General features: G+C 42.3%; 1 protein-coding gene across 6 annotated transcripts in view; it reads right to left on the minus strand.

Annotated features, from left to right (window-relative positions):
• Positions 1-13,099, minus strand: part of ARHGAP18 (Rho GTPase activating protein 18) — a 190,250-nt gene that overhangs the window by 114,451 nt on the left and 62,700 nt on the right. For 2 of the 6 annotated variants that reach the window (XM_040627791.1, XM_008691118.2), the window contains exon 1: positions 9,694-10,150. The exons of 1 other annotated variant lie outside the window; for it this stretch is intronic. In XM_040627791.1, the coding sequence (XP_040483725.1) occupies positions 9,694-9,797 (104 nt within the window). In that variant the 5' untranslated portion in view covers positions 9,798-10,150. Of the gene's footprint in view, positions 1-9,693; positions 10,156-13,099 lie in introns of those variants that run through there. 3 more of the 6 variants (XR_568770.2, XM_008691117.2, XM_040627790.1) reach the window with 3 other exon arrangements.

Consider the following 13,099-nt stretch of genomic DNA (forward strand, 5'->3'; position numbering starts at 1 on the left):
AACTCACCTTTTCTTAAAACCAAATCTCAATTATTCAACAATAAATTATTTTAAAGTTTTATGCCTCATGCCAGGACTTCCTAAATAGGATACTGAAAAAAAATTATTTTAGAATCAATTTGAATTATATTGCAAGCTCCTCCCTCAGAGCAGGAATTCTTACATTTATTTTATTCTGGGCTTATCATTTACGGTCAAAAAAGACCTTCACAGCTTACTTAAAATACCTATTAAAATGTTTTAATTTAATTTATTTAAATTTAATTTTAATTTTAAATTAATAAAATTTAATTTTAATTTAAAATTTAAGATAGATATTCCATATTAACATAACCTAATACCTTTCTAAGTTACCTGAATTTTTCTAGGTAAGATTTCAATTGTATGCTTATCAATATCATTCCTATGATTTTCCTCAAAATACAGATGATATCTGATAGACAGTAGCATTCAGAGATAAACCAGATCTCTACAGTAGAACCACCCAAACCAAAATCCTCATTAATGAGAATCCAATATCCTCCCACGTGATTCCAGTTTCATAGCAGCCCGATATTAAACCATTTCCCACTGAATCACATATTCTTCTCACCTGATTCAACTAGGATCACAAGAACATCTATCAATTTCCACCTTCCTAACTCTTCCAAAACAAAGGACAAATGGAAACAAGTGCATAAGCCCTAATGGAAGACAGGCACATGTGTAGGAGACATGGAAAGTCTTCATTGGGGGGAGAAGCAGATCTCCCCTGTGCCTCAGGAGGCACACGGTACTAGAGTAAGGCAAAACTACAGGCAGAAAAAAAAAATAGCAACTCTCACTTCTCAATTCATGAAGGTCCTAAGAGGCACCAAAGAAACACTGAGTAATAACCTCCAACTTAGTTGAAGATTTTATTTGAGTTTGAAAAATGTATTTGGAAACCTGTTGTTGGGAGCTCAGAACACATTTTCCCCATAGCAACAATGCTACAGATAAATAGCACGTTGAGCTGGGTGGCTAGTGAAAAGAAATCTCAACTCTAAAATGGCACAATTGGAGGATTTGCAGCCCTATGGAATTTAAACATCATTTATACTATCGTTTTCCCATGGAAAATAGCTTTTGCCTTTCTAATGGGTATCCATCTCTCCCCTCCTACCAGGCCACCCCCTCATTTCTTCCTCTAGTACCTCTACTTCCACCAAAAAGTCCCCAGTCTCTTAGAGCGGGAAGCAAAACCATCTGCTCTTGTGAGCCTTTTGTAAGCAGGAGCTGCGGAGTTTTTCAGCAATTTGAAATGCAGGTGCACGGATGGATTTGAGAACTGCCGAAGAGGACAGAGTTTCTGGCCTAGGGCCCAGGGCCCACTAGGCATTTAGAGTAAATTTATTATGTATGACACAGATGAAGAGAAAAACCAGCAGTACAGTTTTCAGATTTGTGTGCTAAATGGGAAAGGGGATGGGGCTCAGGGGGAATTGGGGGGTGGGGACATACCCCCCTCCAGATCTGTGCCATGGATATCATACCCTCAAGAGATCTGGTCCATGGAACATCACTTCTTTTTTTTTTTTTTTTTTTTTTTTTTTTTAAGATTTGAGAGAGAGAGAGAGAGAGAGCACGTGGTAGAGGAGGCAGAGGGAGATGGAGAAAGAAACTCAAGCAGACTCCGTGCTGAGCGTGGAGTCTGACATGGGGTTGGATCTCATGACCCTGAAATCATGACCGGAGATGACACCAAGAGTCAGATGCTTAACTAACTGTGCCACCCAGGTGCCCCCATCACTTCTTGGTTATGAAATCAACAGTTGTTCATAAAGCACACACATATATCGTAAGGGGAAAAAAGCAAAAAGTATTCTTTCCTCAAAGATTTTGCTTTAGTTAATAGTAACATACCAGTACATTTACCTGTAAGTATTCAAATAATATAGAGTCAGTTTACTCTTTGAGGAACATCAGCAAATAAGTCTTCCTTGCTCTATGTGAGATGATGTCACGTATGAAGAGTAACAAATGATTTAGAAACGTACATCTGCCCAAACTATAAAAAACTACTCAAAACAGTCACCTGAGCCCAACAAGGGTTCAATACCTTTAAACCCTTAAGATATTTTTTGTATTCCCAGTAGTTATTAAAATAAACATAATCTGAGATATTTTTATAGCTTATTCCACAATTATTATTTTTTTCCACAATTATTTTTAAAATCAAGAAGTTATACCGCCTATCAAACATTCTTTTCCCCAAGTCATTTACAAACCAATCTCAAAAATGCTAAGAGTATTTCCAAATTAATTCACCAACAGGTAATTTGACTCCCTTACATCATAGAAAAATTGTTATGATTTTAGTCAAGCACTCTTCTAAGTACATTACATATATTAACTCATTCGATCCACCTAACAACTCCTGCATTAGGTATTTTTCTCTCCCGTTTGCAAAAAGAAAAGAAAAAACTAAGGCCCATGACATTTAACAACTTGCCCAAGGTCTCACAGCTATTAAATGACAGAGCCAGGATTCGGACCCAAACCTCGTAGTTCCAAAGGCTGTGTGTGTAATCACTACACCTTATTCCCTCTCACATTCATTCATTAAAACTTTTATTACCTGCCTGAGGCACTTTGCTAAGGCCTAGGTGTAAAGAGACCAAAAAAACAAAAAAAACAAAACAAAAAGGCAAGGTCTCCAACCTCAAGGAACTTACATTTTAGTCCACAGAAGTGCAAATTAAACCAAAAAGTTCAGTATGGCAATTCAAATTAAGTGACTCGAACTTATAGTAATACTCATCTATTTTTTTTTTAAACTCAAAAGCCACATATTTGGTCTTTATAATTAACCTTGTAAAGCAGACAGAGCATTATTACACCCATTTCATAGATGAGGAAACAGATAAAGGTAGATGTGCTCAACAGCTTAGCAAAGATGCCAGCCACATCCCTTCTGAGGATCTGCTCTACCCACAAAACCTGCTTCACTTAAAAGACCCCGAGTCGTCAAATCATAAGAATCATAGGCTTCCTGGGGCAGCTCAAGAAGATTAACTGGGCAATTCGATCCACTTTCAAAACTTTGAAATTAGGAAACAGAGAGATGGGTCAGTTTGCTAGGAGATACAAGTTCATAGAGGGCAACAAGGCTGGGGCATCCATTAAGAGCCGAGCTCAGGTTTAAAATGATGAGATTATAAAGCCCGCAGACAGAAAAGAATAAAAGAGTATCAACAGAGAGTGAGCAGACATGCCACGTGACCCGTCAGTGAGGGAGAAAGACAGGCAATGCTTCCTCTGCCCAGGCCCCAGCTGCCTGCAGTAAACCTCATTTTCCCTAAAGACACTCAAGGGTTCTCTGCCAAAGCAACCACCAAACAGCATGCGTAAAGGAGATGACGTTTCACACTCTCTTTCAGCAAAGAAATTCAGATACGTAGCGCACTTGAGTTTGGAAGAGACTCCAGATGTAGTAACTGGCCACACCAGTCTCCATGGTTTCTGTTTACTTCTTGCAAAAATGGGATAAACTTGGCCGGCTCGCCGCAACAGACGCAGCAGTCCAAAGAATGTGTATTCCGAATTATCCGGACATCTGCCCTTCTGCTCCGTCTACCCTAATTCACTCCTGACACCTTTATCTATCCCCACTCCCCTCAAGTAAAGAGATTTAGTCTTTATCTCTTATCAAAAGAGCAAAGAAGTCCTTAAATATCAATACACACTAAAACATTACAGCAATTTCTTCTCAGATTTAGGTCAGGACAGAAATCATCTAGAAGGGAGAATTCAGGAGAGGATTGCATCACACCTAATCTAGCACACCTTCTTTCCCAAACCAAGCCTGGAAAATCCTCTGTTGACCTCCCCGGACCCCACCCCTGCCTCCCCACCATCACCATCAGACAACAGCCTGGAGGCCTCAAGCTCTCCAGTTATGCTGTTCTAAGCTCTCTCCCAGTGACACCGCTAGGGTGACAAGTAGAAAGAAAGGCTTCTGAGGACCCTTAGGCAGAGCTGAATGAAGAAAAGGCAGGACAGGAGAGAGAGAAGGCAGCCAAAGGAAATGAGGCGTACAAATCCATGACCATGGAGCACAGGGAGCCCTCCACTTTGGACAAGGGCAGGCTCAACCTCTAGGATGCGGGTCTTTTTGCTAATGAGGGAATGTTACTCATATGTACAGCTGACAAGGAATTTAAAAAGAAGAGAAAAAAAATAATTCATTTTGGAGGTCCAATTATTAAAAACAACTAAAGCCTAAGGGGCACACAATCTGGTAGCAACAAGTCCATCATTAAATGCATCAATTTGAGTTCATTTTGGGTCAACACTCCTGAAAGCATGACAAATACCAAAAACTTAAAACATAAAAAAGAACATGAACCTTGATTTTTTAAAAGATTTTATTTATTTTATTTGAGAGAGAACAAGGGAGGAGCAAAGGGAGAGGGACAAGCAGACTCACCACTGAGTGCAGAGATTGACTCAATGGGCAGGACCTCTGAGATCATGGCCTGAGCTGAAATCAAGAGTCAGTCGCTTAACCAACTGAGCCACCCAGGCACCCCAAGAACATAAAATTTTAAATAAGCACAAGTTCCACTTAGAGAGACAAGAGTAGACAGCGCAGTTAAGTGGACCATGGAAAACAAAAGGGTTTTGGCAGGGTTTGGGTTTTTTGTTTTGTTTTTTGTTTTGCGAGTAGATGAGGGAGCGGTTCTTGAGATTTATAAATCCTTATATTTGAAAGGCATAAACCTAATATAAGTTCCATGAAGATCACTTTAAACAGGCCCACTGAATTTACAAACTTCACAGATGAGGGCTGTTAAAAGGCAAATATCACGTAACTCTAAATAAAGGTGAGACCTGCCCACTTGGAGTACTGGGTGTGTCTTTTAACGATTCAAGAGAAAATTCTGGATAAGGCTTCTAAACTACACAGTAAAGAAGTTTTCAGAAAATCCTCTTATGTCATGAAACGGACGACTAGATTCATCTAGAAGCAATTATCCATATGGACAGGTTAAAAATGCATTTGGAATGCCTTAAAAGCTAAGGTGGGAAACCCAGAGACACTCTTTGAAACCAAAACACGCTGTTCTTTCAGTGTTCACTATCCTCCCCAATCACTGGCTTCGCATCTCACTTTGTGCAAAAATTAAATTCCTCAAGTGGGCTACAAAACCATCAGATCTATCTACCTGCCCCAGTTAGTTTTCTGCTCCTCAAAGCCACTTACTCCCAACCACTCCAGCCAAGCCCGGCTCTTTGCTCCTCCGGGGGCATTGCTCTAGGGCTAACTCCAGGCTCATGGCCCATACACCCTACCTGGCTCTACCTTGAAAGCTCTTCCCCTAACGCTTGTCCCCAGACATCTGCGAGTCTCACCTACTCAGGCCTTTGCTTTCTACTCTGTGTCCTCCCCTCTACCCCCACATGCAGGTGTTTGTCTGTTTTTTCCCCCACTACAGCCTCAGCCGTCGGACAACAGCCTGACACATAGTGAGAGCTTAATAATTATATGCAGAATGACTGAGTGACTGAAAGGTTATGCTTACGACATAATTTTATAGAACCAAGAACTGGGTAGGATTTGAAAAAGTCTAGAATTAAACAAAGCATATGAAAATGGCCACCTTCTTCCATTTGGCATATGGGGCAGTAGTTCTTAGAGGAGGAGGAAGGAAGTTTGGGACAAGGAGTCCAGTTGCCTAAAGGAGACCCACCCACATTCCATCTTGCCATAAAAGTCAGTGTTTACAGACCTCCATGTGGCCCATCAATGCCCCAAGGCAGGCTCACTAAAAGCAGCCCTCACTAGTTCAAATTCTCAATGTTGCTACAGATCAAAAGGACATTTCCAAGGTCTTTCAAATGCCAGAGCCCTGAACTTGTACATTATGGTTCATTTTCAGTTATGCCAATTTTAGTTAAGCACATAAATCATGCCCATGTTTCTGAACACATGACAAAATGATATTTATGAAAATGCTCCTGAAATGAGGAAGAAGAGTTTATATGCTGCAAAGCTCCATAGTTACTTTAGCTAAGGTCAAAGAGAGGAACAGCTAGCTATAAAGCAGACACTGTTCTGTGGGCTTCACAGGGAAGAGCCCACTTGGTCCTCCCAATGAAGCGAGTACTATTAAGTTCAGTTTACAAGTAGAGAGTGAAAGAACCCCTCGGGGGCCACAATGCTAATAAGCGTGAGAGTTGGGATGTGAATCCAGGCAGGTTGGCCCAGGATTTCAGAGCCTATGTCACCATGACACACTGTCCCTTGGTTCTGCTTGCCCAATTCCAATGGTCTGCAAATGGGGTCAAAAAAACAAGACCTTACATGATGAATGCCATACATATGTTTATGGAAGACATAAAAATACCTCAAATGTCAACTAGAGTTCATAGTTTCAATAAGAAAATATCATTTGACATTAATATTTATTAAATATTGACAAAAACGCATATAAAGCAAGGAAGTTCTTCTTAAAAAGTCAAAGGAGGGGGCGCCTAAGTGGCTCAGTCGGTTAAGTGTCTGCCTTCAGCTCAGGTCATGATCCCGGGGTCCTGGGATCGAGGTCCGCATCAGGCTCCCTGCTCACCTGCTTCTCCCTCTCCCTCTGTCTCCCAGCTTGTGCTCTCACTCTCTCTGCCAAATAAATAAATAAAATCTTAAAAAAAAAAAAAAAGAAAGTCAAAGGAGAATAGTAAAAATAGACAAAATGCAGTATGCTTTGAAAAACTGCTTTGCTAAAGCAAACAGTAAGAAGCCTGCTTGAAAATTAACAAGTAAATACTCAAATATAGCTAGTCATAAAAAGTGGTTTCCTTTGGAAATATCTGTGTATAAGTCAGTCAGAACCACTTATGTTAGCATAGTTCTTCAAATCCTAATGTTTTAAGGAAGAAATAGGACAAAAAACTGAAAACAGGATTCTGTAAATATTTGAGAGACTCTAACCAGGAGGAGGAGGAATTCCTTAATCAGTCATCCAGTGAATGTGTCCTGATAAAGAGGGATAATGGAATGGAATGGAATGGAATGGGAGGAATTTTAGACTAACAGATTACTTACAAAAATATTAATTCCCTACTACCCCAGCTTCTCCAAAGACCAAAATAAAAGTAAAAAAGGACTTGGTTAGGCAAAGCTAAAAATCAAACACATTCTATAAATGCCCTAAATCATATACATAGCCCTTTATACTTTTCAAATGACATAAATGAGTTCATTTTATTGAACTAAACATTTGATTAAATAGTTCAAAGTACATATCATTTGGAAAAGACATAAACTTGCAATAAGCAGAGTTAGACTCCTTTGCTCCCTCCACTGACTGTTAAATGGGTGGGGGAGAACAGAGTCTAACTTTGCCTCTTTTTGAGTTTGGTTTGGTTTGGTTTGGTTTGGTTTGCGTCTAAGAGCTTTTTAAAACAGGCATCAACCATCAACCCTGCACCTCAGAGCAGTTTTCCAGTGCTTAAAGCACCAGGTGACCAATCCAATCAGAGTGGAAGCCCTGTGTGCCCGACTCCCCCATCTTTAGGGGGTCACTCCTGACCCCATCCCATGCTCAAATCCCTCCCGCCTCCATCCAACCCACTCCCACTCCACTTGTAGTATCTCAACCCTTCCGGGCTAAAGAGGATGCCTCCCAAAATAACACTAAGCTAAATTATTCCATACTTAATGATAAAAGCCATTAAAGACTGTCCCTTCACCCTCCTTCCTGCCTTTCCTCCCAGCCCTCAAACCAGGGCTCCCATCTTCTCCAGCCAATATAAAGAACAGTCCCAGGGTGCCTGGATGGCTCATTCAGTAGAGCATAGGGCTCTTGATTTCAGGGTCTTGAGTTCAAGCCCCACACTGGGCATGGGCCTACTAAAAAAGAAGAAAAAAAAAAAAAAGTCCCTATGACTCTAATTCAGTGGTGAGAATTTGGGGCCAGAATGGACAAGCAATATGGCAGCCAGGAGGGGAAGCAAGTGGGAACAGAGCTGATGCTGTGGCCCCAGGGGGAGCGCTCACAGCATGGTCAGCTGCTGCCTTACCACCTCTTGATTCTGCTTTAGCATAGATTGGGAGTAATCAGTCCTCTCTTTCGTTCTCTCAACCCACTCAAATACAGGCCACCAACAGCAGGCTGCAAGACTGCAAATACAGAATAAAGCTTCCAGAACGGAATATGCAGCCCCTTGGCACAGGCCTAGAACCACAGGCCTTGCAACACCCTAATAATTCCTGGGATTTGAGGACTCGAGGGGAAAATGAGAGGTTTGGACTGTATGTCCCTAAGGTTCTTTCCACTCTCACAATCAAGATCCAAAATTTGGCTCAGATCCCCAGGCCACTCCAGAGTAAAGCCACTGGAGAAGGTACTAGGTTTGCCCCATTCTGGCAATTTTGACTCTGATGTGGACTCCAAGTTAGGGACGACATAAGGCTGGGTGTTACAGGCTGCTTACTGCTAAAAGGTTACCAATATATTGATGAACTACAGAAAAAATGAAAACGCCGAATGATCTCACGCAAAATACCTTAAGTGACAGAAAATAAAATGGTAACACATCTAAGCACAAGTACCAATGCCCTTCTATCTCTGGAAATGAATTCATTCGACGGAACACATACTGTGGCAGCTATGTGAGGAAAAGTTCTGGTCAGCCTGAGAATCGAATCCAGTACTACTACAGCCATTCCTTTGATTTGTATTCCCCTCCCCCACATTTGAGGATTTTAAAACAAATGAAAGAAAGCATTATTTCAGCTTTAGGCATAAGCATAAGTCATATAAGAACAAAGGTTTTATTATCACATTAAACATCAAGGAGGAAATACGCTTACCGATAACTGATTTAGGTTATGCTACACGACTAGGTTAAGCATTTGCTTTTTGCAAGCTTCTGGGCCAATATTTACAATTTATATCTAAGACTGGAGGTAAAAATGTTCAGCTAGAAAGAAGGTCATTAAGGGAATGAAGGGGGGGGGGGAAGCCCTTGAAAAATCAGAACAAAGTACACTGAGAGAACGGTACTCTTTGCGCCTCAGTGGTCTATAGAACGCTTGCCCTCTCTGCCTATAAAGTGATTTAACATTAACCACATTTCACTCTGGCCCCAGCATACTACCTCCTGCTAAAAAAAAACTCCTTTTTGAAAGGTCTACCCCATGCCCACACATACACAAAAGAATGTGAAACACACTGCCACAGGCCAGTGTTTTGGGCTTTTTGCCTAAGAAGTTTGCTTTCAGCGAGGAGAGGGGGGGGGGGAAACCCACACTCTAACAACAGATTGTACAATGAACAGCCTCCTTACTTGTTGGCACACTTCCCCAACTAGCAGTTCCAGCGGCTGTGCCTTGAGCCCATTCAAGAATTCCATCTCATAGGAAGTGTTTCAAACACAGTCATTTGATCTTTCAACATTTGCAAAATGCACCTGCTAAGCAACAAGCCTGAGAGCCACGGCCCCAGTTCCTTCCCATCCATCTTCACCAGGAATCGGAGCGGCTATTTCAGGCACCGACTAGAGGAGACGCAAAGTACATGAAACCCCCGCCAAACACTCTGGCGGCTGCAGGACGTTAGGCTCGACGGGGATGCCGTTCCGTTCTCCCCGCACCAACTTCCCTGTCACTTTTTTCCTGGAGCAGGTAAGAGGTTTTGTTTTGCTCTCGGGCTTTCGAACGCCAGGGCTTACCTTGAGGTGGCTTCCTCGCCATGGTTCCCCCCCACGGCCTGGTCCTTGCCGCTGGGGTGGTAGGCAGTGAGGACAACTCCCTGGGAACTGGAAAGCCAGTTCATGGTGACAGAAGGGGCATAATTTCTGCGATCCTGACAACGAGAAGGGGAATGAAGTTCCTCTGGGCAGCTCGGCTCATTAGCATTGGCCGGCTCCGCCTCCCGAGGCCGGTGATTCACACGGGAGGGGCGGGGCCTCGCCCGTCAAGGGCTGGCTGGCGCTCCAATGAGAAGAGCTGTGACTCAGAGTATTGTTTCCACCCGGGGCAATTCCAGTCTGAGCGGCTTGAGTTAAGGAAGGGTGGGGGTGGGGGCTATTGAATTGCCCCCCTCCCTGAATTACTCTGATTAAATTGCCCGGTTGTGGACTCTGCTCTTCAGTGGAAGTACAAGCTGTAGGTTATGCTCAGAAAACAATGAGTTACTACAGAGCTTTCCCCCCCCTTCCCAATTCCTGTTTCTATCTGATAATTTCTGCTACTTCATGTAACATGAGTAAGGGCGTTTCTTAACCCCTTCACGTTTCAGTGTTAAAATTAACCAAAGCAAAAACCAATGAACCTAAGCAAAAGTGTGCAATACAGGGAACAAGGAAAGCTTTACCTCTGTGTCTGGTTTAAAATGTCCTCATAGAATGACTGTGTATCCTGGAACGTCATCTTCTTTCACGTAAAAGGCAATGCCAAATTTACCTCTTGCTTTTGTCAATACACCCTTCAGTACTAGAAAGACACATCTACCGATCCTCTGTTAAATGTTATTGCTGAGAATACCAGCAGTGCTCACCATTTGTTGAGCACCTACCATATGCCAGGCCCTCTGACAGTGACTCATGTGTATTATCCCTTCAATTCATTTCAATTATCTCTCTCTCTCTCTCTCTCTCTCTCTCACACACACACACACACACACGCACGCACGCACACACAGACACCCTTACAAGACAGGCATCATTATCACCTAAGAAAAGTAAAGCTGAAGGGTCAGGCTAAGTAAGTTCTCTTGGCTAAAAGAGCACATTTGTTCTGTGCCAGAAGCTGCATTTGAACAGAACTCTAAATTCCCTTCTTTGTAACCAGGGTGCTGTTCTTTATCTTGTATATTAGGAAACTAGCTCAAAAGTTATGAAACATACAAGAGATGTTTCTGTTCTTTCTCCCCCTCAAATAATGTCTCCACCCTTCTACATACCCAGTAGTCTGAATGGGTTTGTTGTTGTTGTTGATCTCGATAATTAGTCAATGTATCTAAAATTCCTCATAAGCAAGTTCTCGACTTCATCATTCCATAAACATTGTTTACACTTTTTTCATTATTTAAAATCATCATGAGAAATAAGTACTTTATTCATGCTTATACACTCTTATTTTTTTTTTAAGATTTTATTTATTTGAGAGAGAGAGAGAGCATGAGAGGCAGGAGGGTCAGAGGGAGAAGCAGACTCCCTGCTGAGCGGGGAGCCTAATGCGGGACTCATCCAGGGACCCCAGGATCATGACCTGAGCCAAAGGCAGTCGCTTAACCAACTGAGCCACCCAGGCACCCCACTTTTAAAGTATTTAAAAAAAAAAAATTTAAACCCTCTCTTCCCTGTCTACAGTGAACTCTCACTTACAGAAGTCTTACCAAAAAAAAAAAAAAGAGAGAGAGAAAGTATATCTTCATCTCTTCATCCCTCTTCCTCCCCAACTTTTTTTTTTTTTTGAAGATTTTATTTATTTATTTGACAGAGATAGAGAGATAGAGACAGCCAGCGAGAGAGGGAACACAAGCAGGGGGAGTGGGAGAGGAAGAAGCAGGCTTTCACCAGAGGAGCCTGATAAGGGGCTGGAGCCCAGAAGGCCAGAATCTTGCCCAGAGCTGAAGGCAGAGGATTAACGACTGAGCCACCCAGGCGCGCCCCTCCCCAACCTTTGTATTTCCATCTCCATAGGCTCTACCTGCTGTCCTCTTTCTATCTCCATTGCCTGAGTCCCTTCCCTTATAGTTAAGTCTTAGTTGAAACATTACAAGAGTCTTTTTAGCTCCTTCTTTGCCTTCTCTTCTAAATTATCTTGCACATTACAGTTGGCCCTTGAACAACATGGATTTGAACTGCAAAGGCCTACCTATAAGTGGATTTTTTTCAATACGGTACAGTAAATGTATCTTCTCTTATGATTTTTTTAGTCTTTTTTATTCAAGTGTAGTTGGCTCTTCCTTATGATTTTAATTTTTTAATTTTTTTTTTTTTGAGAGAGAGAGCAAGCGAGCAAGAGTGAGAGCGAGCAAAAGCGTGGGTGGGGGGCAGAACGAGAAGGAAATGGACAATCTTAAGCAGACTTCACACAGCATAGAGCCCAATGCGGGGCTCAATCTCTTGACCCTGAGATCATGACCTGAGCTGAAACCAAGAGTCAGATGCTTAACCAACTGAGCCACCCAGGTGCCCCTTCCTTATGATTTTCTTAATTTTATTTTCCCTGGCTTACTGTATTGTAAGAATATAGTATATAATACATAGAACATAAAATATGTGTTAATCGACTATGTTATTAGTAAGGCTTCCAGTCAACAGTAGGCTGGTAATAGTAAAGTTTTAGAGGAGTCAAAGTTATACAAGAATTTCTGACTGCAAAGGTGAGGGTATGGGATCAGTGCCCCTCACTGCCACCTACCCCCCCAAGTTGTTCAGGGCTCAACTGTATTATCACATCCAAGCACAGCCCTGATGGTGTCTCTTTCTTCTTGCTTAAAAACGTTCACTGGCTCCCATGGCCTACAGATCCAGTTCCAAATTTTTGAGTGGACCACTGAACATTCCTGCTACCTTATTCACACACACGCCCTCCCATCTCATCTGCCAGACACCATTCCCTCTGGTCCCACTGCCATTCCTTCCTCTTCCTTCCACACCTAACTGAATCCTTCCACATAGTGGGCCTTTAATGAATGTTGACTAAATAAAAAACTGAATTTCATGTGTCCTTAAGATTCCTGGGGTACCTGGGTGGCTCAGCCGGTTGAGCGTCTGACTCTTGGTTTCAGCTCAGATCATGGTCTCAGGGTTGTGGGATTAAGCCCCGCATGGGGCTCCACACTTAGTGGGGAGTCTGTTTGGAATTCTATCTCTCTCTCCCTCTCCCTCTGCCCTCCCCCGATACTCACTTGCTCTCATTCTCCCTAATATTAAAAAAAAAGAAAAAAAGAAAAATTACTAAATTTTTAGTCAAAATTGGTAATACTGGGGCACTTGGGTGCTTCAGTTAGTTAAGCCTCCAACTCTTGATCTCAGCTCAGGTCTTGATCTCAGGGTCATGAGTTCAAACCCCACGTTGGGCTCCATGCTGAGTGTGGAGCCTAGTCAAAAAAATGGTAATATTAAA

This window comes from Ursus maritimus, unplaced genomic scaffold (assembly GCF_017311325.1).
Source record: "Ursus maritimus isolate PB19 unplaced genomic scaffold, ASM1731132v1 scaffold_13, whole genome shotgun sequence".
Taxonomy (NCBI): Eukaryota; Metazoa; Chordata; class Mammalia; order Carnivora; family Ursidae; genus Ursus; species Ursus maritimus.